General features: G+C 40.0%; 1 protein-coding gene across 5 annotated transcripts in view; it reads left to right on the top strand.

Moving 5' to 3' along the window:
- The window catches only part of glra2 (glycine receptor, alpha 2), a 189,584-nt gene that overhangs the window by 96,326 nt on the left and 67,742 nt on the right, over positions 1-25,516 (top strand). For all 5 annotated transcript variants that reach the window (XM_043700569.1, XM_043700568.1, XM_043700572.1 and 2 more), the window contains 3 exons: positions 6,806-6,888; positions 7,372-7,509; positions 20,014-20,228. In XM_043700569.1, coding sequence (XP_043556504.1) covers positions 6,806-6,888; positions 7,372-7,509; positions 20,014-20,228 — 436 coding nt within the window. The remainder of the gene's footprint in view (positions 1-6,805; positions 6,889-7,371; positions 7,510-20,013; positions 20,229-25,516) is intronic.

The following is a 25,516-nucleotide window of genomic DNA, read 5'->3' as shown; positions in this document are numbered from 1 at the left end:
TGCAGTGTGCTGCTGCATAGTCTCCTGAAGCAAACTTCACAAAAACTCCGAGCACCAGAGGAAAGACGTTGAATCAATTGACCGAATAATCAATTATCCGAACGAAATAGTGCCCACCCATCTCTTTTGGATAATTGAGGTTCTTCTGCATAGTATTAAGGAGCCCTAGCAAAATTGGAATTGATGGGACTCAGGGGGAAAGCTCTGCACTGGTTGCATCATATCTAGTGCAAGGGAAGATAATTGTGATTGGGTGGAAGTTAGTCGTCTCAGTTCCAGAACATCTCTGCAGGAGTTCCTCAGGGTGTTATCCTACAACCAACCTGTTGCTTCATTTAGTTGCTTCAGTAGTGATCGTCACTACTGAAGTAACTCACCTCCTTTCTTCTCAGTCCACAGTTCAGGAGTGTGGTAGAATATTCCTCACTGACTGGGATGAGTGCAGTTCAAACAAATTTTAAGAAGCTTGACACTATGCAAGATAAAGCAGCCCTCTTGATTAGCACCCTGTCTACAACATTTGATATTCACCCCCTTCACCATTGATGTGTAGTTCCAGCAGTGTGTACTATCTACAAGATGCACTGCAAAAACTAAAGGCTTCTTTGACAGTGTGTTCAAAATCCAAAACTAGCCAAGGCAGTAGATTCATAGGAATGAGCCAGTTCCCCTCCAAACCACACCCACTATTGACTTGGAACTATATGCCAATCTTTCACTATTGCTAGTTCAAATTCCTGGAAATACCCCTATCCTGACAGCACTATGTGTGTCCCAGGATCCCCTAAGAACTGCAGTAATTGAAGAAGATAACACGCCACCACATTCTCCAGGACAATTAAGCACGAGCAGTAAACACTGGCCTAGCCAGCCTAGCTAGCAGTCCCTGAATGAATAAAACAGATGTATTGCTATTGTTACGCCAAGGAGGTGTGTGTCTATAATCTATGGATTAATCATTTTTCACTGTATAAAGCCACAGTGTGCATCATTGGTTCTGCTATGCATTGTTTGGTTAAATAAAGCAATTTCAATTTGCATCAATATTAAACTTAAGAACATGTGCATGCAATTTTCCAAATTAACTTTAGTCAAGTTGTACAAGGGACCTCCAGAATAGCTCTGGACATGCAGTTTGAACTATTTTAAGAGAACCTACCAAAGACATTAACATTTCATGTTTATTAGGATGTGAAAAACTTCATTTTCTTGACAAAACTGCCAGCAATATTATTTGGATCTCTCAAACCTCTGCTTCTCCAAATAATAATGATCTCAAACCAGTCTTAACAGCACATGAAACACATTGATAGTTCTGTTCTAATAATACGATTCTAAATTTGTTATATTCATTGACAGACGAACATGAAAACATAATTTTGAGGAATTAGTTCTTGACTGATTTTTAGATAAATTCTGACTATAAGCACATTCAATGTAGTCTGTGTTATATCCTTTCACACTTAATTATCTTTTGGATTGCTGTTTATACAACTTCCTCCAAAAGGCTCAGTGAATAAAAACATTGCATTTTCGAGTACTATTCCATGCAGATTAGGAGGCTCCCAGGTTCCCTGGTCTGCAATGAATTTGCTCTTCCCAGTTGAAGTGGTGGGTTTCTAAGAAAGACCAGTGAAGGGAAAGAGCAGTCAGAGACCTCACTTCCTAACTGTAGTCCAGTGGCAATTGCTGGGATGAGTATGGATGTTATTTGAAGCTGAAAACTGGGTCTTTTCTGACAACAGAGCTATTGAGTCATAGAGTTTTAGAGATGTGCAGCATGGAAACAGATGCCTGGGTCCAACTTGTGCATGCCTAATCCCAATGCCAGCACTTGGCCCATATCCCTCTAAATCCTTCCTATTCATATACCCATCCAGATGCCTTTTAAATGCTGTAATTGTACCAGCCTCACCCACTTCCTCTAGCAGCTCATTCCATACACACATCACTCTCTATGTGAAAAGGTTGCCCCTTAGGTCCCTTTTAAATCTTTCCTGTCTCACCCTGAACCTATGCCTCTTGCTGTAACTTCACCTGTGAGAAATGGGCATGAGTGAAGTGTCAAGGATTTCCTGGCACCCATTGAGTTATACTGCAACATCAGTGACTGCAGTGAATAGGAGGTGGAAAATCAAAAAAAAGGAAGCCAAAAATGATGTTTCTTACTTGCAGATCTTTCACTCAGTAGCATTTACATTTGCTCAGAAGCAGTATATTTCTCTTTTCAAAAAATACTATTTAAGCCATGTCTATATTAAAAACAACTTGCTCTAATATGTGCGTTAGATGTAGCAAGTCATTACAAACTATCAACTTGAAAGGGTTCAGAAAAGGTTTACAAGGATGTTGCCAGGGTTGGAAGGTTTGAGCCATAGGGAGAGGCTGAACAGGTTGGGACTGTTTTTCCTGAAGCGTCAGAGGCTGAGGGGTGACCCTATAGAGGTTTATAAAATCATGAGGGGCATTGATAGGGTAAATAGTCAAGGCCTTTTCACTGGGCGGGGGAGTCCAGAACTAGAGAGCATAGGTTTAGGGTGAGAAGGGAAAAGTATAAAAGGAACCGAAGGGGCAATGTTTTCACACAGAGCGTGGTACGTGTATAGAGTGAGCTGCCAGAGGAAGTGGTGGAGGCTGGTACAATTGCAACATTTAAAAGGCATCTGGATGGCTATATGAATAGGAAGGATTTAGAGGGATATAAGATATGGCAAGTGGTACTAGATAATTTAGGATATCTGATCAGCATGGACGAGTTGGACCAAAGAGTCTGTTTCCGTGCTGTGCATCTCTATGACTAAGACTCTATGAAAGTCATCAAGTGAGCTTGACATTGAGCCATGAAAGTAATACTAGGACATGTGACTAAAGGCATGGTCAAAGTGAGAGCTTTAAGGAGGTTTTTTTAGAAGTAAGAAGGGCGAATGAGACGTATAGGCTTAGCAAATGAAATCTTGAGCCAAAACAGTTTAAGATATGCTTGTCAATGGTGGGAAATTAAAGTAGAGGATGTGAAAAGCCCAAAATTTGTAGGAGTGCAGAGACTTCAGAGGGCTGGTGCGTAAAGGAAGTTACAGAGATAGGGAGGTGGGTATCGAAGCAGGAATTTAAAATTTTGAAACTGCAGCATTGGTGGACAGAGAGCCAGAATTGGTGAGTGAGAATAGAGGTATGGATAAGCTCTACTCATTTGCCTCAGTTCTAATGAATATCAGTACAAAATATTTTACCCAGGGGACAAAATAAGGCTGTAGGGCCAACATCTGCTTCTCTGAATACAGAAAATGACATGGTATTGTTTGAATCTCATTAGGCTACACTAAGCTATAACAGAGCTTGACAGTAAGTACCAGAAAAAGAGCCAGTGTTTTCATTGAATAATTGCCACCTTTGAATGTCTTTTGTTTGTTTCCAGTTTGTTGTGTTTTCTTGTAAATTCTATAAGCGATAATGAAAATGTGGGACTTTTTTTAAAACATAAGACTTGCCCAGTGAATTTTCTACTTCTTGTGGTACAAAGTGTGGAGGAGTGGGCCACATATATTTATCTCAAATATTTATGGAAAATATTTGATATATAATAGACCCAACATCTTCTGTAAAGACAAGCTAGCATGTTGGATAAAGAGTCTTTGCTAAATTGTGCTGAAAATAATGGGTCTGCAATGGCAAAATGAGCATATATTCCTTTTTTTTTAGTGTTTAGAGTTTTCTAATATGCTCTTACCACTGACAATCAATCATACTTATGTAATGTCCCAGTAGAATAGAAGTGTGGAAACAGGCCATTTGACGCATTGAGTGTGCACTGAACCTCCAGGGAGCATCCTACCTTGACCCACCCCATCCCTGTAACCCTGCATTTCCCATGGCTAATCCACCTAGCCTGCATGTCCCTCGACACTCTGGGCAATTTAGCCAATGGAGGAAACCCATGCATATATGAGGAGAACATGCAATCTCCACGCAGATAGTTGTCCAAAGATAGAATCGAACCTGGGTCCCTGGAACTGTGAGGTAGCGGTGCTCATCACTAAGTCATCGTGCCACAATTAAATGGAACAAAATGGCTTGGAACTAACTCATTGCTCAAGTACTATTTCTTTAAAACTGGCCTCTAAAGAGCATTAAAGCCTACTGAACTTGTGACCCTAAAATCAGAATACTGCACTTTGCACTATGCTAAGGACTAACACTATTCTGCTTTTGTCTGACAAATGAAGTTTGGCTCAGAATCAATTGTGAGCCCAAATTTGGTGAGAGGCATATTTAAGTATCCAGATCAGTGTTCTCAGCTCCAGGATGTTTCTGCAAGAGTTCCTCAGGATAGTATTCTATTTTAAGCTCATTCAGCTCATTCACTAATGATGCCCTCCATCATAAAATCAGAAGTAGGGACATTTGCTGATAATTGTACAATGTTCAGCACCATTCAGCACTCCTCACATACTGAGGAAGTCCATGTTCAAGAGCAGTACAACCTGGACAATATCCTAGTTTAGACTGTGAAGTGGCAAGTAATTTTCCCACCACACAAATGCCAGGCAATCATCACATGCAACAAAAGATAATCTAACCAATGCCCTTTGACGTTCAGTGGCACTGAAAGCCCCCATAATCAACATCCCAAGGATTACTGTAGACCAGAAACTGAATTGGGCAAGATATACAAATATTGTGGCACAAGAATAGGTCAGACTCTAAGAATCCTGCAGTGAGTAACTCACCTTCTAACTTCTCTGTCACCTAAAGTCAGCAGTATGATGAATACTGCACATTTACCTAGATAAATGAAGCTCCAAAAACACTCAAAAGGCTTGACACCATCGAGGAGAAAGCAGCCTACTTTTCTGGCATTACATCCAAAAACATTCATTCATTCCACCATTCATGCTTAGTAGCAGCAAAGTGTGCCATTTACAAAATGCCCTACAGAAATTCACCAAGAAATGGCACCTTCCACACAACCACTGCCATCTAGAAGGACAAGGTCATTAAGTGCCTGTGGCACTGCCATCTGCAAGTTCCTCTCCAGCTACTCACTGTCCAAATTTGGAAATATATCACCATTCCTTCACTGTCACTGCGTCAAATTCCTGGGATTCCTTCCCTAAGGGCATGTGGGTATATCTACAGCAGTAGAGAAGGCAGCTCATCACCACCTTCAAGGGCAACTAGGATTGGGCAGTAAGTGCTGGCCCAGCCAGTGACACCCACACAGCACTGAATAAGAGTAAGGAAATGGATCGGAGAGGAACGAAAGAGGAACGAATGTGTGTGAACTGAATTAATATCAGAAGTGACATGGTGATAAATCTAAAGTGCTGTGCATTTTCCCACATGGCCTAATCACTGGATTAAGGCATTCTGATTTGAATTAATGCATACTGACTTTTACTTTCATGAGAAAAGACAGGTTCCAAAATCCACCGTGGTATCAGCTGCAAGATTGCTAGATTTGAAAATGTGCACCTGGGTTTCTTCAAGTCCAGGCTCACTCAACTTTGGAATGACTTCACCCCTCCTCCCAGCAGCCCAGTTTTTTAAAAGTCATTCACAAGATGTGGGTGTTGCTGGCTATAGCTAGCATTTATTTCCCAAAGGGCAGTTTAAGAGTCAACTGCATTGCTCTGGGTTTGGAGTCACATATAGGCCGGACCGGGTATGGATGACAGTTCTTTCCATTAGTCAGAATGGATTTTTCCTTGATAATCGACAACAGTTTCCACAGTCATCATTAGACTCTTCATTGCAGATTTTTATTGACCTCAAGTTTCACCATCTGCCATGGCAGGATTTGAACCCAGGTCCCCAGAATATTACCTGGGTCACTGAATTAATAGGCCACTACAATACCACTCGGCCTTTGCCTCCCCCTTATCAGAGCAGCTAATGTTAAAGGAGCCAGTGGGCTGCTGGCTTGCAGAATTGCAAAGAGACTCAAGTTTCTCCACAGCTTGAGGCCTCCTGCTGACAAGGTCAGTCAGTTCTGCTTGGCCTGCTACTGTCCGCCTGCTCTGTAACAGCAGTTAAATTCGATCACGTTGCATTATTAGACAGCATGATGTTCCTTTTCTCAGAGCGACTGCCTTCTGACCTCTGGGTGTAAAATTGCATTATAATCAAGTACAGTCTTTATGAAAAAGATAACTTCTGTGGCAAAGCAGTTTTCCACATTCAGCAAATCTTTGCACCAAAATGTCATAAAGAACCACAAATGTCTTATTTGTTTGTGTGATCTGTCAGTGCAATGAAATAATGTGCAGTCCTTTCCTGGAGATCAACAAAAAATTCCCTTAAATAAGAAGCAATTCTGCAGCATGATCTCATCTCCTTCAAGAACTGCGTTGAAATTAAATCAAATGTATTGCACCGAGGGCAGCTTACCCTCACACCCATCTCTGTGGAGATGGATCCAGGTCACAAAAGTGAAACAGTGACTCCAATCACAAAGCCTGACATGGATTAGGATAATTAATGTCTCTACACCATGGGAGGCAAAGCTAAAAGCAGAAGCTGGACTTTGTGTAAAAATCGGCCTAATTTTGTAAGTTCCAATACTGTCATGGAATCTTATTAATGGCAGAGTCAACAATACCAAGAACTATCCCTGTTGACCAGTCCCATTTCAAAAGATTCCACACGAGTACGGAAACCTTGCAAAATTAATTCCTTTGTATCAATAATTGAAGTGTATAAATCCACCATTACAAAGAAGATACGAAAGAAGATAATTCCAGATCAATGCATTTTTTTGGTCTTCTGTAGGAAACTCATTACCTGATATGCTGCCTATTTTTCTCAGGCTGACACTAACGTTATCCTGTCCAATGGATTTGAAAAATTTTCCAATGGATGTGCAGACATGTGCGATGCAATTGGAGAGCTGTAAGTAATTGGAATCCATGAGCATGTATACAAGTCAATAACTGTTATTGCATCTCTACCAACAACAAATTACCAAAACTTTAGAATAATCATGTACGTTCTTAAATGTGCTATTATCTTAATTTAACATCATGCATATAATCTTCAGTCCAATGTGCTATTGTCCTTGATTTGTAACATTTCAAATAAAAGCCAATACAGTTGCTTTTCTTCATCTTCATTAGATGACTGGAATGCTTGGCTTACATCTGTCTCCGACCATTTCCATTATACCCTTGACCATACCCAACATCCTGCACATCGTCCATGGTTCATATCCTTGAAAACACATCTTCATCGGACGAAGATAAAGCTTCAGTAAGCCAGTCTTCATTTCCATCACTTTTCTTTATATCTTTTAGCATGCTTCAGCCATCTGTTTCATGAAATGTCTTTTGCTGATTCAATAAAAACTCCCATTGATTCCTTTGTGTTGGCTTGCAGTTGGATACACAATGAATGATCTGATTTTTGAGTGGCTGGATGGAGAGCCTGTGCAGGTTGCAGAAGGACTGACCCTTCCACAGTTTCTTCTTAAGGATGAGAAAGAACTAAAATATTGTACAAAACATTATAATACAGGTGGGTCTGATTTACTTTCAGAATAATGGAGTCCATTAAGGGGAACTTATGGTTTGAGGGTAAAAAGTAATGTGGTCAGGTGGTCTCACTAAATCATTGACACTACTGTCGTTAGAACAAAATAATAAATCCATTGTTTTAGAGCAATACAGGTAGTAACATCAAACAGAGCAAATCTTCATTGCTGCTGCTGCCACTCATCATTACCAGTCGAATTCTTAGCTTCCCAGAAGCAAAGTTACTCCTTTAGTGCATGTCTCCTGCTGTACAATTAAACAATCTCTATTAAAACTGGAAGAGTTTTTCAAAATTAACACTGTGACCATGTAATCCAAGTGAATAGCAAATTTTGGATATGAGGTGCCTGCACTGCACAATCTCGCTTCCATTAAGCTGAATGGAGAGCAGGTCATGGCCATCATCCTTCAATCTTTGAATTGCACTCTTATTGCATGAGAGCAACTAATCATCAAATCTATTCCAGTTCCTTCAACTGTTATGGTTAAATAGTTCATTTATTGTATTATTCCCAGGGGATGAACTTTTGTCTTCTATCTCCACAGAAATGGCAGGAACATGATAGGGTGAGGCCTATTTACCATCTCCCACCCTGCCCTCACCCCTCACCCAACTGCTGATCATGAAATGCCTTCTTCATGTCAATGTCCAAAGTGGGTTGGAAGCCAAAATCTGATCTCCCATTTTGTTTCACTCCTGCTGTCCCTTGTTACCACTTATCCAGGGTAAATGAGCCCATGTCCCTAAAGCTCAGCAACAGAGAGGGGAGAGCAAGTAGAATATTCCTCATCTTGTGTTTTGGCTTATTTGTCTGGGTTCAGGTCATGGCATCTTCATGGTTCATCTGCTCCTCACCACCTCCTGTGATGCTGCGGCACTGCTATACTTTCCTCACTAACACCAATGGACTCTCTCTCCTTGTGGCAGAAAACCTGCTGTGCACAGGGATTAAGAAACAAACCAGGGAAATGGGCTTGGATTGGAACACTACTGAAGACACAGTTAGATGGCCATTCTGCTGAAACCACCATCTTAAGGAAAAGGCAGCCCCATATCTCCTGCAATGATCATCATAGTATTTAGCTTGCCATCAGTTTATAACGAGTTTGCTGTTCAGCTGTAGATCAGACTAAATGCTGATCCTGCCAGCAATACTAACTTTCCAAGAACAAATCAACAAAAAAGTTTATTTTGTAATGGGTAACTATGACTCTATTGGTGTTGTAATTTTGGTTATTCAGCACCTGACCACATATTCACCTTCAATTAATATGTACTCATTTGCTGGTATGTTGCATGTTTAACAACAGTAATTATGCTTCAATGTTAATCCATTGGCTCTGGTAAAATACCGTTTCATGATGTGACTAGTTATTAAGTAACTGCAAGTTCTTTCTATTTCCTTAATGACATTGAACAATACTGTCAAGCATTGACGTTTGCATTAACTCTGTATTCGATGTTGTTTACTGAAAGTAGCCAGATGACACTTGCATTGCAATGATCTCTCTTGAGATGTACCTACCCTTACAAACAGCCTTATTACGTAGCCAGGGCAGAATGAATACATCCAAAAGCAGATAAGTTTTGGAGGACCTTCTGGAAGCATAGCCATGCCAGATGCAAATGTGAACAGATGTCACCTGTAGTGTAGGTTACTGGTGTCCACTACTATCTTTTCTAGCAAGGTACTGTTAGAAGTTTTATTTCGATTGATACTGTGTTTTTCCTAACAGTGGAAACAATAAAAGACCTGATTATTAACATTGCCAAATCAAAACAGTTGGTAAGCAGTTTGGCTAGTTGTGGAGTACAAGTCTTCAGTGTCGTTATTATACAAGAAGAATGGTGTTTGTGTTGTGTAAGTGTGCCTTCAATAAAGCTAGCTGTATCAATGCATAACATTTCCATTTTTGATCTCAGTGATTTTTTTAAGAAGTTTCAAACAATGACTAATAATGTATTCAAATACAAATGATTCAGACTCATTTGCTACCATTTTTTAAGTGAATCAACTGAGCCAGACATAACTAAACAGACTTGAGAAAAATGACAGTCTTTTATACTGCATGAGAAAAGCATGCTAATTGGTTGAGCCATCAATGGCATGGAGGTGCAGCCAGAACAGTAACTGTCAATCAGAATTCTCAGACCAGGCAGATAGACTCTGATTGGTCAGGGTGTAAGTTTGACAGTTAATTGTTATTGCCGCATCTCCATGCCAATGATGGCTCAACCAATCAACACACTCTTCTCATGCTGCATAAAATGATGTCCCTTTCTTCAACTCTGCTTCTCGCCTCCTAGTTTTGATGAGTGTAAGACAAAATGTTTCACCTTCTTGACTCCTTTTATCAATTAATCAAGTGAATTCTCAACCATCAAATGGGTTCGAATTTGCTTCAGCTCTTTGCTTGAGTCACATATAAATTGACACATCTGTTGGGTTTGGGCCCAATGCAATTCTCCTCTTGCTAACTGCATTCACTGTTTGTGTCTCAGAGCAGACATTTTTTCTTGAAAGCTTTTACCCTTTTATGAGCTTCATTCATTGAGGTTGAGCTGCCACCCCAGTGATTTTATTTTTTCTCCCTATTGAGGAACATACACAACATGGTGTGACTTCGCTAGCCATCAGAAAACAAAATCAGATTTCTATTCAGTCAAATAAGATGCCCAGTAGGTAATCTTAAGCTGGGTGGCTTGGGTTGGGTGGAAAGTTAAAAACAGCAACAATCTCAAACACATCTCAAACCCACCCAGTTTTCTGATGGTGAGGTGAACAACAAGCAACTAATCCACTCTCCGGTGCTGAGTTGACCACTGAAAAGGGAATACTGAAAAGTTCAAACACATCCTAATGCTGAAGTTTTGTGGTATTTGGGTAAAATCTATACTTTAGGATTTCCTGAGTAGAACTATTCACCTCTGATGTGAATCTCTGGTCTATTGCACATCAGGGAAATATTAGGGAGGATTGATAGACAATCAGGACTTATATTTTCAATCTTTGCATTGCCAGCAAAGTAGACAAGTTAAAAATGTACCTGCCTTGATTGAGCTATGAAAATGTACCACCTTTTATTTTCTAGCATTTAAAAGCCTGTTAGGTATTCTGTTCGTTGACCATAACATTCAAAATGATGTGCACTTTATAGCTTCTGTTCTTTAAAGTGCTTATTTTTGTTCTTCAGGTAACCTAATTTATTCTTCATTTTTCCTTGCCCCATATATTGTCAGATCTATCATAATAATGGTGGGGAACTGTTTGAATCTAAATATTATACTAAATTCTAATACTGTTCTAAATTAGTGGTTAGCACTGCTGCCTCTCAGGTCCAAGGACCCAGGTTTGATTTGGGTGACTGTCCGTCTGGAGTTTGCATGCTCTCCCTGTGTCTGCGTGGGTTTCCATTGGGTGCTCTGGTTTCCTCCCATTGTCCAAAGATGTGCTGGTTAGGTGGACGAGTCATGGTTTATGCAGGGTTATGGGGATAGGTTTGGGGGGGGGGGGGGTGCGGAATTGGGTCTGGGTGGGATGCTCTTCGGAAGGTTGGTGCAAACTTAATGGCTGAATGGCCTGTTTCTGCACTTGTAGGGATTCTATGATGCACACTTGAATGTTATGAAAGTAACTGCAATACCTTGACTGGTAGCTTTCAATCATTATTTTGCTGTGATTCATGCTTTAAATTGCTGGGTAGAGATAGGGAGCAGTCATTTTGTGGAGAATTTCTCCTGCTGTGCTCATATGAAGCTTTGTTTTCCTGATATTACAAATGGGGAATGTGGGTTACAAACCACATTTTCTTTTTTTAAATAAAAGGCCAGAAGAGAGAATGATAGCTTCCAGAAAAACTGACAACTGAGGATTTACACTGAAAATGCATCAGCATGTGAGTTTGTTTCAATACAAACTATATTTTAATATTGCTCAATATCAACACGACCAGCTATCCTTCGTAGCCACACACTCAGATGACAAGCAACATGAATTCGACTGGGACAACACTACTATTATAGGACAAGCCAAACAGAGAACAGCCAGGGAATTCCTAGAGGCATGGCACTCATCCACAGATTCAATCAATAAGCACATCGACCTGGACCCAATATACCGGCCACTGCAGCGGACAGCTGGAACTGACAACCGGAAGCGGCAGGTGCAAATCACTATAAATGCCGGAGGAAACATCACAGAAGCGCTTCACAGGAGGCTCCCAAGAACTGAGGATGTCACCTAGACAGGGGAAGAAACGTCTGCAACACAAATTCCCAGCTCAGCGAACAGAACCACAACAATGAGCACCTGAGCTACAAATCTTCTCCCAAACATATATTTCAATATGGGGAGAAAGTGAGGTCTGCAGATGCTGGAGATCAGAGCTGAAAATGTGTTGCTGGAAAAGCGCAGCAGGTCAGGCAGCATCCAGGGAACAGGAGAATCGACGTTTTGGGCATAAGCCCTTCTTCAGGAATTCCATAATTGGAATGCTGCCTGACCTGCTGTGCTTTTCCAGCAACACATTTTCAGCATATATTTCAATATGCCCTGTATTTCATTCGGATGAGAAATAGAATTATAATATTGATGGATTTAAAACTAGCATAAGAATTGTGAATGCTGAAGGCACTAGGTTTTTTGGAGGGTATATAGGGATTGGAGAGTGTCTGAGACACTTCATGATTTAGAATTGGGAGTCCTGGAGTCCATAATTGGGTTCAAGGCCAGGATTGGAGCAATGATAGGGGGATTGAGGAATTAGGAGCAGCAGTGATGGGGAGGAAGTTGGGAGCAGTGATTGGTTCCTTCAACGTACAGTAAGGAGGAGCACAGATCTTGATTCTAGATTCTAGTATGTTACTCATTTGTCTTCTCGGAGGCTGGTCTAAAAACTTAATACTCTACAATCACTGGCAAATACCAATCTGCATCTCCCTTAAATCCTTCTTCATGTTCAGTGTTTATTGTGTTCCTGGGTTATCCATTTCGCATGGTTACCGCCTCAGTGTTGAACTCATTTAATCTAAAATGGCTGTGCACCTTCCAGAGCCTAAACTTGATTTATCTCTCCTTGTTTTTGAATCTTGAATTTATCATTGAAGGTCAGTTTATATTTTCCTGAAATATTTTGAAAATAGCTATCCCTCTTTAGCATTCCTAATGTCATAGAATCCCTACAGTGTGGAAACAGGCCACTTGGCCCAACAAGTCCACTCCAACTCTCCGAAGAGCAACCCACCCAAACCCACTCCCCTACATTCCCCCTGACTAATGCACCTAACCTACACACTATGGGCATTTTTTTAGCATGACCAATTCACCTGACTTGCACATATTTGAAATGTAGGAGGAAACTGGAACACGGGGAGGAAACCCATACAGACATGGGGAGAATGTGCAAACTCCACACAGACAGTCGCCCAATTGAACCCGGGTCCCTGGAGCTGTGAGGCAGCAGTGGCTAATCACTGAGCCACCATGCCGTCCTATGTTCTTAAATAAAAAACTAAGCTAAAATGTGCTAAAGGAAAATCACTTGCCCATGAGAAAAAATCTACTTGAGATGGTTAAGTTCTTGAGCTGCAATTTTTACATTCACAATCTACTACCACCCTTGAAGCATTTTAAAAAAAAACTCATATCCTTTAGTCACTGTAGGATTCATTGATTCTCTGTAACACCATGAGATACAGAAGCAAAATTAGGCCATTCGGCCAATCAAGTCTGTTCTGCCATTCAATCACAACTGATATGTTTCTCAACCCCATGCTCTTGCCTTCTCCCCCTAACCCTTGAGCCCATTACTAATGAAGAGCCTAACTACCTCTCACTTAAATACACTCAATGACTTGGCCTCCACAGTCTTCTGTGACAATGAGTCCCACAGATTAACCACCGTCTGGCTGAAGAAATTGTCCCTTATCTCTGCTATAAAGGGTCATCCCTTCACTGTGAGGGAATGCCCCAGGTCCTTGTCTCTCCTTCTAGTGGAAGTACCTTCTCCACATCCAATCTATCTAGGTCTCTTAGTATTTTGTAAGTATTAATGAGACCTTCCTCATCCTTCTAAACTCCACTGAGTATATAATTAGAGTACTGAACTGTCCCTCATTAGTCAAGCCCTTCTTCCCGAGGATCATCCTTGTGAACCTGTTTTTGATCCTCTCCAATGCTTGCACATTCTTCCTTCAGTATGGGGCCCAAAACTGCTCACAATATTCCAAGTGGAGTCTGACCAAAGTCTTATACTTATAAAGCCTCAGCAGTAGACCTCTGTTCTTGAATTCTAGCCTTCTTGAAATGAATGTCAACATTGCATTTGCTGCTTTAACTGGCAACTGAACCTGCATGTTAATATTAAGAAGGTTCTGAGCTCGGACTGCTAATCCCTTTGTTTTTCAGATTTCTGAAGTCTTTCCCTGTTTAGAAAATGGTCTCCATCTCGATTCTTGCTACCGAATTCAAAACCTTATAATTTCTCACATTGTATTACATCTGCCACTCCTTTGTCCTATCTCCTAGTCTGTCCAAGTCTTTCTGCAGCCCTCCTGCTTCTGCAGCACTACATGTCCCTGCACCTATATTTGTGTCACCTACAAACTTAACAACACTGCCCTCAGTTCCTTTGTCTAGATCACTAATGTTTTACATATAATGGATAATTGGGAATGGAAGTATCAGAGGGACATTGTGAGGCACTATGGTGGAGTGGATAGATCATGGAGGTCATAAGATGACATTGGCAAAATCTGGGGTTGACCAAATGTGAGAGTGAGGACTATTGGGCCTTAGGTCTTAAATTGGAATTGGAATGAAGTCCCACATCACTGAGGTGACATAGTAAACAGCTTGCCTTAGCAAATGGCAGCTCCTGTGTCTGTCCCCAAATGGCTATTTGAATTACAGTGAGCACTACACCTCCCACCCCAGACCAAGAAGACCCCATCTTTGTTGGCACTTTCTCCCAATATGGGCATGGGAAGCTGGGAATATTTACAGGTTTCTCGAGATTCAATGGACAGCAAGTCTTTGTGATCATTCTTCACCCCTGTCTTTTCTGACTTCTGATCCACCAGCACCTCAATTTGGAAATTCCCAACCTTGGATTCAAACCCTTTCAAGGCTATGGTCCTACCTATCTCAGAAACAGTATCCCAAAAACCTGATTAAGGTTGTTAACCTGAGCCAATCAGGGAGCCTTGGCTGACATAATTAAACAGGGGATTCAGAGACTGCTCACTTCAAGGACTGACTGTGAGCTGGCTGGCCAAAGCCAATATACTGTGCGCACTTAAATAAAGGGTGACTTGGTGACGGGATACCAGCCTCTGTGCAGTTATTTCACTTGCCCTTTTCAAAGCTTCTTAAAAATGCACAGCTATGAATGTTGCCTCTAGCAGGATATTTTACCTAACGCGCAATACTTATGCTATCCCTCATAACATGAAACTGTGCATTAAAAAAACTCAACAAAATTGTTCATGGCAGCTGGTTATTATGTACAAACATTGCATTCACAGGCTAAAGACGAGCAATTAGACTCCAGTTGAGAAGAATGCTTCAAATGGTCACAAATAAGATGGAGTCGGAGACCTTATACCATCAGGTCACATACAATGATGTCATCATGTACATATCACTTAAGGGTATACTAACATACTGTTCCTCTTTAAGGTTTACTGAGACACTGATCATGAGACAAAATGCAACACCCACCTCTTTTAATAAGATTATAGTCACCCAAAGGCATTATTCCTTTGGTTATTCAGCATGAGGTTTTACCTGGTTACGTTGCTATGAGGAAACATATGGTGTTTACCTACACTGAAGCCCTTAGTAGATGTTTTAGGAACTCTTCATTACATGTGTTTGAAACAGTTACTATGTGACAGTGGTACTTTGAGTATAGTATGCTGGCAGTATGAAACTCCCTAGCTGTTTACTCAGGTGCATCTTAAATCCCTTTTTCATTGCTTTAAGCACATCTGATTACACCAGGTAAACAAGCATCTTCTAAATTGCCTGAAGAGCAAAGCTCAACCAGGCCTGAGCAGAATGCTCAGTGCTGTCCCAGAACTCCTCTGTGTGTGTTGTAGCTCATTGACTCTGACAGAACTGATACTGTGACATTAGTTCACTGCACCTCTCCTCTATTCAACATCATCAGAGGAATTGACTTGGAAAAATTACTCTACTTGCCACCGTGAAGGAAGTAGGTTAGAATGGGCTCTTAAAATGACATGGTAACTGAAGCCTCAGGGTTAATAACAACTATATAAATATATTGGTGTCAGTACTGCTCTCTTATGTTCAAAAACGAAAGCAAAATAATGCATATTCTAGAAATTGGAAATAAAAACAAAGTGCTGGAGAAACTCAGCATGCCTGGCAATATCTATGGAGAGAAAAGCAGTTTGAGTCCAGTATGAATTGTAACTCATAATTGAACACAGTGTCAAAATATCACCAAGGACTGAAGCAGTTCAAGTGGATGGTTCATCAATAGCTTCTCTTCGGAAATTGAGGATGGGCAATGATGTTAGCCTAGCCAGTGACATCCAAATCCTAGGAAAAGTGTACATCGCATTGGGTAGACTCTTGTGTGCTGCTTGTGTGGTTAGTTTGGTGGCAAGGCATTTAATCGGGTGCAATGATACTGTATGGGGAACCTGCCACCTTACCAGCTCCATCCGGAATGGAAAGGTCTTCTTGACTCTCCCCCATCCCTCTTTCCACAACCAATTGAGATGATGAAGTAGGCAATTAATACCCTCCTTAGGGCAGAATCCTGCTATCACTGGTGTTAATGCAGCAGTGAGCAGGGAACAGGCTTATTTGATCGGAAACACAGCAAACAAACTCTTGTCATATTACCTTGTGGGTTGTCAGGATGTGGCTGATAAGTTTCCTCATTCAAAGGCACTCATTGCCTGTTCAAGGAACCCAACGGAGAACTTGATGCTGATTTTCCTCTCAATCAGATCCCCTCTGTGACATGTATATCGTTTCAGCAAACAAAATTAATGAGAGAAAAATACAGTCATATATTTATTCCTTTTAAAAAAGGACAAAACTAGCTTAAAAATCCAACCTCAACATGCCAGTTCAATATAGTGGTATCTTTCCCATTTTGTATGTATCTTAGAATCCCTACAGAGTGGAAACAGGCCATTCGGCCCAAATGTTCACACCAACCCTCTGAAGAGCACCCACCCAGACCCATTCCCTTACCCTATTACTCTACATTTAACCCTAACTAACAGCACATTCCTGAACACTATGGTCAGTTTAGCACAGCCAATTCACCTAACCTGCACTTCCTTTGGATTGTGGGAGGAAACCCACACAGACACAGAGACAGTGTGCAAACTTCACACGGACAGTTGCCTGAGGTTGGGATTGAACCTGATTCCCTGATGCTGTGAGGCAGCAGCACTAACCACTGAGCCACCATGCCACCCTGTATGTTATGGCTAATGTTGGTGGTACAGCTTGTCAGGAGCAGGTGAATGGCAGTATTGTGCCAGTATTTGTTTGAGTTTATTGAGTTCACTGCTGACCAGAATCAGAGGTTTCCTTTAACACTGATCAGATGCACAGTCAAATTCCTTATCCACACTCACTGACAGGAAGGTTCCATAACCTACTAAATATTACAAAAGTTCAGGACATAGGTGGAAAAATATCATTATTTTCCAAATGAACTGTTGAATCCCTTAGGTTTGAGGGAGTTGCACCACAGCCTACAGGATAACAATATTAATACAGCAATTGATAGTCAACCTGGGTGTATGGCAAATAATTAATTGTAAATAATCATGGTGTATATGATGGTCACTTTAATAAACCTAGCAAAACATATCTTACACAAAACTGTGCTGATTTTATCCTGTGGGATATTAGTTACTCTGATAAGATTATTCCTCACTCCTATATTGTGCAAAATTATGAAGGAGATTAACTAAAAGGGAAAGTTGCTTATACAAAAATGAGCAGAAGGTGAAGCCAGCCATTTCTCGCAGCCACTGTGCAGTAGCAACATGAGTGGTATTCTGAACCAGCAGAATGCTGCCATCAGATCAAAAAATATATTCTGTCTAATGACACAAACAGTATGCAGTGAATGAATTTCAGTGATAATAGGATGCCAAGTTTGAAGACTGTGTCACAATCACAAACACAACTTATCAAACTCAATGGTAAGGCCCTGGGGAGTATTGCTGAACAGATACCTTGGAGTGCAGGTTCATAGTTCCTTGAAAGTGAAGTCACAGGGAGATAGGTTAGTGAAGAAGACATTTGGTATGCTTTCCTTTATTGGTCAGTGCATTGAGTACAGGATTTGGGAGGTCATGTTACGGCTGTACAGGACATTGGTTAGGCCTTAGGCCACTATTGGAATACTGCATTCAGTTCTAATGTCCCTAGTATAGGAAGGATGTTGTGAAACTTGAAAGAGTTCAGAAAAGATTTACAAGGATTCAAAGGGAATCAGGGTAAATAGACAAGGTCTTTTCCCTGAGATTGGGGGGATCTAAAACTAGAGGGCATACATTCAAAATGAGTGGGGAAAGATTTAAAAGGGAGCCAACAGGCAACTTTTTAATGCAGAGACTGGCGCATGTATGGAATGAGCTACTAGAGAAAATGATGGAGGCTGGTACAATTTTAGTATTTAAAAGGCATCTGATGGGTACATGAATAGAAAGGGTTTAGTGGAATATGAGCCAAGTGCTGGTAAATGAGACTAGATTAGTTTAGGAAAACTGGTCATCATGAATGAGTTGGACCGAAGGGTCTGTTTCTATGGCTCTCTGACTCTAACTGCACATCCCATGAACTGTTCACAACAGGCAAAGTATTGATCATATTTAACCAACCTACTCTTGCAAAACTCAGTATGTAATGCCTAACATTAGATGTGGTTCTATGATTAGACAATACTTGCTGAATAAAACCAAATGTGTACTAAGATTTTAATATTAATTTATGATAAGCTAAATTTTGACCTCAGAATGACTTTATGCACTTAGGAGCTGTAGGAAAAAGGAACATTCCAAGTTTGATGCTTATTTTTATGTATAAAACAAAATCTTGTAGGGGAAAGAGGCCGATAATTCCTTAGTGCAATCCCCATAGAAACACATTGACCAATGGGAATTGATATCTCAACTAATCAGGAACCTTTCCTTACACAGTAAGAACTGTTGTTCCCTTTGAAATGCGGCCCTCATATGGGTAAAAGGAAAAAAAGTTTCAACGACATCTGTTTTCAGTTCAGTTAAGCTATGATTAAAAACTACAGTCCCAGAGATCTCAGAACTCCAATGTCTCTGGGAGGGATTTAAATTTTCAAGCAATCTGGTCACTGCCAGTTACCATTTTATGAAGTGCATTAATGAGCTTGTTAAGGGGCCTATATGTTTGCAGTTGCAGTATTGAACCTTTAATTTGGTGAACCTCAACAGTCTGGTGCATGAAACTACACTGCTGCTGGGTTAGCTGCAAGGTTTTCAGAAATTTTCTTTCCATTTATTTAAGGGGAACCTTTGTTCTTTACAATTCCAGCTCTCTACTGTAATCCACTTGTATGGCCTCTTTCACCACAATGTGCTCTCCTGGTCCTCTAAGGAGCTCCTTTCTGTAAAATGCTGACACATCTCAAATTGGCTTATCTTGTTTTTGTCAATGGTGCCAGTCAGGAAACTCCCACCTCCTGGAGATGCTTGGCATCACTAATTCGGTATTTTGTTTGCCTCCTGACTAGTCAGATTAGGTAAATTTATCAATTACATCACAAATGCTTAGTCAAGCACATGGATGATTTTGGGATAGTCTAGGGGGACAAGCTGAGAATATTTCACAGGTTGGCACAACATCGAGGGCCGAAGGGCCTGTTCTGCACTATGTTGTTCTAAGTGCATTGCAGTTCAGGTGCTGCATCATTCATCCAAATGACAGATTCCCAAAAGCACTTTGAAAGTCTGACCCATAATTTTTGGCTTACTCATGCAGTAACATTCTCATTAAGCACTGTAGCCTGTGTGCTGAGTAGAAGAATAATGCTGTGTAGTTGTTTTGGATTGCACCAAGTGCTGGTCTCCTGTTTATATCAAGATAACTAGCTAAGTAATCTTGCCTCAAGCATTAACTCATACTCAGCGATGAGTCATGAACAATTAGCATTTTGAACTTCAGGCAACTAAGAAAATGAGCTGAGGTTATAATAATTTACTTTTTTATCTTCAATTGTATTACTTCTAATGACAGAATATTTGCCTTTTCTTCTATCTGTACTTGAGTTTTGTATTTAAACAAAAAGCACACTAAACCAAATCAGACTAAATTCTCTTGACAATACATTCATGAAGTATGAGTAAGGTGGGATGTAATGGCAGCTTAGTATGCTGCTACAAATATTCTAAAGCTTTAAAGGAGTGTAACAAGTCTATCTCAATGATCCTGTAATTTTCTTTTAACAGGGAAATTTACCTGCATTGAAGTGAAGTTCCTTTTGGAAAGACAGATGGGTTACTATTTAATCCAGATGTACATTCCAAGTCTGCTGATTGTCATTTTGTCCTGGGTTTCATTCTGGATTAACATGGATGCAGCTCCAGCAAGAGTAGCACTGGGTATCACGACAGTGCTGACAATGACTACACAGAGTTCTGGCTCTCGAGCTTCACTTCCAAAGGTGAGAAGCTCCCAACTGTACTTTATTGTGCTGTTATTAATATATTACTAATTTATCAAGAAATATTAGATTTGAATCAGGTTCATCCTAGACAAGGAATTTGTAATATTTGTTTATTTCTAACCAATTTGCAATTCAGTGTTAGCTTATAGAATGACTAATGTTATATCTGAATATAAGATGAAATTGCTTAGACAGAATGTAATTTTTACAAATAGTTTTTGGTTTTGTCAAAATATTCTGGGGTACTATTTGCTATAATGTGATCTGAAACCTAATTAACATGTTGGTTAGCATGAGACATTTAAGTTCATTGCAAACACAAAATGCTCCTGTTATGCCAATGGCAGGTTTGTGAATTGGTCCAAACTATGTCAGCTTCCAGGTTGTTTAACTTAAATATTTTGAGGGAGATCAAGTGTTTTATTACTTGAATTTGATTGTTTGGATTAGGTATACTTTTAAGTAGTGTTACTTCGGTCAGATTTTTTTTATTAAGGAAGGGAGTGATTTAGGCAAGTTTCCTGACTTTGATTCCTATTGATGATCCTTGCAGCAAAGATCAGGAAAAGGACAACTTCAAGTCTAATAATGGTGCCATTTTTAGAATCACTGTCAATGCTTACTGCATCAATAAAAATGACACCTCGATAAAATGTTAATGGGTGCTTGAAACCTCATTCCAATATGCTATTCCCTTTAGGAGAGGAGGCAATAAACTGAGGGAAAATGTTTTACGTTAAATGAATATTTGTGTACCCACCATAGTCTGATTCCTTTGCATTTCATAAAATAGTAGACTTTTCAGGGATATAATATTTATTCTAGAGGTACTAGTTATCTACTTATGGAACAGAAAAATATTAGGAGAATTGTATGAGGAATTGCAGCTAGCTCATTGAGATCATACTTGCACTCAAGACCTGTTATAGAAACTACTCTGAATAGATTATTTTAGTTTTCTTTTACATCAGAAACCCACTATTCTTAGTGAATGCTGAATTTCTTGGAAATTTCATACTAAAACAAATGTGATCCTAAAAGCTATGACAGAATTGTTCTGTAATCTTTCATATTTAAATTACTGCTCCATTGGAATCAAATGTTTCAAATGAACCCTAAAGTTGTTTGTAAGGACTGAGCCCAGTTTGGACTCAATGTGATTCATTTTGCATGAATTTGCAATGTGGCTCACATTATAGTTCAGATTTCATAAGAAAAGTCATATAATATTCTTAGTTCGGAGTATGAATTTAGATAGCCCTGATGAGAAACATGAAGTTACGGACTACAAAACGCCAGAAACCTGAAGTAATTAAATCCATAAAATAGGTTTGTTATGCAATGAGACATATATTGCAGCCAACTGGAGAAACATAATTTTTATTTTTTTTTAAATTACAATCCTGCAGTTATTATTCTAACTCCCTTGTAAACAATATTCAGTAAATATTAAACACATCAATCAAACGCAGCTCAGGATTGTTTCTTAATTAAAGTCAGATCAACAGTCTTGAAGTCATTAACATGCTCGCAAAACCTAATTTACAAATCCTAGAGTTACAATGAGCTGTCAATATTAATCTTGTTTTTTTTCACAGTTTTGAGACAGTATTGTTTTACTAATTATGGTAAATGGAATACAATAAAGTTTGAAATCTTGCTTGAGGCATATGTTTCAATTGCACAACACTGATAAAGGTCCTGCATTTTGCAGATTACCTACATGAAGACCTGTGTCACACTGCAGGGTACCAGGATTATTCCTCAACAAGCATATTCTAGATGTCATTATTTATGGCTCTGTTATGAAACAATTGGATTTTAACATTAACCTCACCAGCACAGTATGAATCTTTGTATTTCTTCTTCTGAAGAATTTCTGCTCATTATTTTCTGTTAGTTAAAACATTAAAAGACAGGAACCACTTATTATACCCAGATACAGAAATTATAATAGAGATACTATTTCCTGTTCAATCAATTTCCATCTCACAGCCATGGCACTTGCTGAGTGGGTGGCAAACTGTTTACCCTCAGCCTGCCAATTAAGCCTATTGCATAAGCATCTAAGAGTTGCCTTGTGTTTCATGCAATGACTTTTTCCAATTTTCCCATAAGTATAGCCTGAGCTTCTGCTTCCTGCATTTACCTCACAGTACAGTTAAGTAGTTGTTTTTTGGGCATATGTTAGAGGATGTTTGCCTAATGATTCCAGTACATTTTGCATTTACCTTGAAGGGAAATGAAATTCCAATACAGCTTTACATTTATACAAATAACAATGACTGGCATTTATCTGGCCCCTCTAATTTAACAAGGAGCTTCACAGGTGTGTAGGTAAACAAAAATTTGAGACTAACCCAAATGAAAATAGCTGACAAAAAGCTAAGTTAAAAGTAAGTGATCTGTATTTCTATTATCATGCCAAAGAGTTTTTTTTAGACAGACATTGATGAGAGGATGTAACTATGTGTTTAGATTGCACGATTTGAAACTTGGATGTGTTTTGTTGCTGTTGGCTAACTTTGTGGTGCTCACCCATAAAATTGGATACACGTTAAACACCAAAAGCAGTATGATATAGAGAGAGCTAATGAAGTCCTGAATGGAGATGGGCAATTAAGCAGCCAATGAACATATGAAAAGCCCATCCTCAACAAGGGAGGAGCCTAAAACATGCCATCTTCAGCCATGCAGAAGTACTGAGAAGGCCTCCTGGCCTTCCCCCCGAAGCCCCACCATCACTTGTTGCCAGTCTTTAATCAATTTAATTCTCACTGCTACGACATTAAATAATGTCTGATTGTACTTGATATGGACGCATAGAAACTAGAAGCAGGGTTTAGCCCTTTGAGTCTTGATGCCTTATCTAAAGTTGATCTACCGCCTTCTTGAATATATTCAGTGATTTGGCCTCCAAAGCCTTTTTCAATACAGAATTCTACAGGTTCACTTTGAGAGTAGAAATGTTTCCTCACCTCAGTCCAAAGTGGTCGATCTCATATTCTGAGATTGTATCCCTGGTTCCAGACTCCCCAACAAGGGAAAACATTCTGCCTCTTTCTAAGATGTCCAGCCCTGTTAGAATTGTATATGTTTCAATCAGGTCCCCTCTCATCCTCTTAAACTCTAGTGAATACAGACCCAGTCAAATCAATCTCTCTTCTGCCATGCCTAGTATCAGCATAGTGAACCTCTGTTGCACTCCATCTGTGACATGTATAACACTTCTTAAGTAGGGAAATCAAAACTGCACACAATATTCTAGGTGTAGTCTTACCAACGCCCTGCATAGCTGCAATAAGACATCCCTACTGCTGAACACAAATCCTCTTCCAATGAAGGGCAGTATACCATTTGCCTGCCTAAGTGCTTGCTACTCAAGGCTAAGAGCCGTGACAAGAACAATACAATACTACCCTACCATCCTCGTCTCAGCATCAGCAAAGTGCTGGAAGGTGTCATCAACATCGTACCACACTCATGACTGATGCTCAGTTTTGGTTCTGCAAGGAGTATTTGGCTTAAGACTCCATCACAACTTTGTTTCAAATGTAGACATAAGCTGAAATCCAAGTAAGTGACTGTTGTTGACATCACGGTAGCAATTGCCCTTGTGAGTAAGAGTTTGCTGAATTGGAATCATTAGAGGCCTGAGAGAAGGCCATTTATCACCCACTGAACAAGTGGAATGCCATGGCTATTGGGAATGGATTGGACAGAAAATCTCTATTAACACTCAATAAAACTGGATCAGGGTAAACCTCTACACAGGCCTGGATAAGTACGCCTGCAACATTCAAGGAACTCAAGACCAACAAACACTTCATTCTGTTCCCTAAGCGTCCACCTCACCACTGGTATGCTGTGACTAAAGTGTGTTTGAGTTATACTAACTTGCCAAGATTTAGGGTGGCATGGTGGCTCAATTGTTAGCACTGCTGCCTCACAGTGCCAGGGACCTGGGTTCTATTCCAGGCATGGATGATTATCTGTGTATGGAATTTGCACATTCTCCCCATGCTTGCATTGGGTTTCCTCTAGGTGCTTCGGTTTCCTCCCACAGACCAAAGGTTTGCAGGTTAGGTGGACTGACCATGTTAAATTGCACATAGTGTCCAAGGATGTGTAGGCAGTGGATTAGCCATGGGAAATGCAGGGTTAGAGGGACAACATGGAGTCTGGGTGAGATGTTCTTCAGAGGGTCAGTGTAGAGTTGATGGGTCAAATGGCCAGCTTTCACACATGTAGGTATTCTAAGATTTCCTTAACAGCATCTCTTAAATTCATTACTTCACCATATTTAGAGTGTCATGAACTGCTTGGGATTGCCATCACCTCTGAGTTCACTTCCAAGTCTCTTTGGATGTAGGTTGATGCTAAGTCAAAATCCTGGAATGTCTTCCTGAGCAACATTGTGCGGGTTTATGTAGCAAACTGCAGCAATTGAAGAAAATGGTTCATCACCACCTTCTAAGAATAACAACAGATCAGTGACAAATGCCAGCCTTGAGCAGTGTTGCCTCCAGCCTGAGAGTAAACCTAAATTATGCCCAAATGTCTGGAGTGCTTGACTTGAAGTCTCAGATTTGACTGTAGGTTGGCATCTCAAGCTAGTTTATGTAAAATCTATCAAAACAGGTGTAAATCCAACCTAACTGAAATTGAGCAAATAATTCAGGTGAATTTGTGATTTTAAGCATGTATCTGCCTCATTCATTGTTTCCGTGTAACAAATTAACACAATCTAATTTCAGTAAGTTTCCTCTCCCTACAAAAGGTGCAAATTATTATAAAATTTGTATTAAGATATGACCAAGCAGACAAAGTTATTTTACTGCATATAATTGGGGCACATGTTGTTGCCCCAATACTTAGTTGTCTTTAAGCTAAAAATCACACAACACCAGGTTATAGTCCAACAGGTTTATTTGGAAGCACTCATTTTTGGAGCGCTGCTCCTTCATCAGCTTATACTCCGCAACCACCTGATGAAGGAGCAATGCTCCGAAAGCTAGTGCTTCCAAATAAACCTGTCGGATTATAACCTGGTGTTGTGTGATTTTTAACTTTGTCCAACCCAGTCCAACACCGGAATCTCCAAATCACAGCCGTCTTTAGACAGCTATAGTATCTTCAGTGCACTCTGATCAACTGAATAGATTATATCAATTCAGGAAAGACTTCTAGCAATTAATGAGACCTAAATTTTCAAAAAATCAAATAAGCAATGCAGTCTGGGCAATTAAAACTTTCAGCACAATTGCAGCTATTAAACTCGTATG

This window comes from Chiloscyllium plagiosum, chromosome 12, assembly GCF_004010195.1.
Source record: "Chiloscyllium plagiosum isolate BGI_BamShark_2017 chromosome 12, ASM401019v2, whole genome shotgun sequence".
NCBI lineage: Eukaryota > Metazoa > Chordata > Chondrichthyes > Orectolobiformes > Hemiscylliidae > Chiloscyllium > Chiloscyllium plagiosum.
This window is presented reverse-complemented; position numbering and strand designations above follow the sequence as displayed.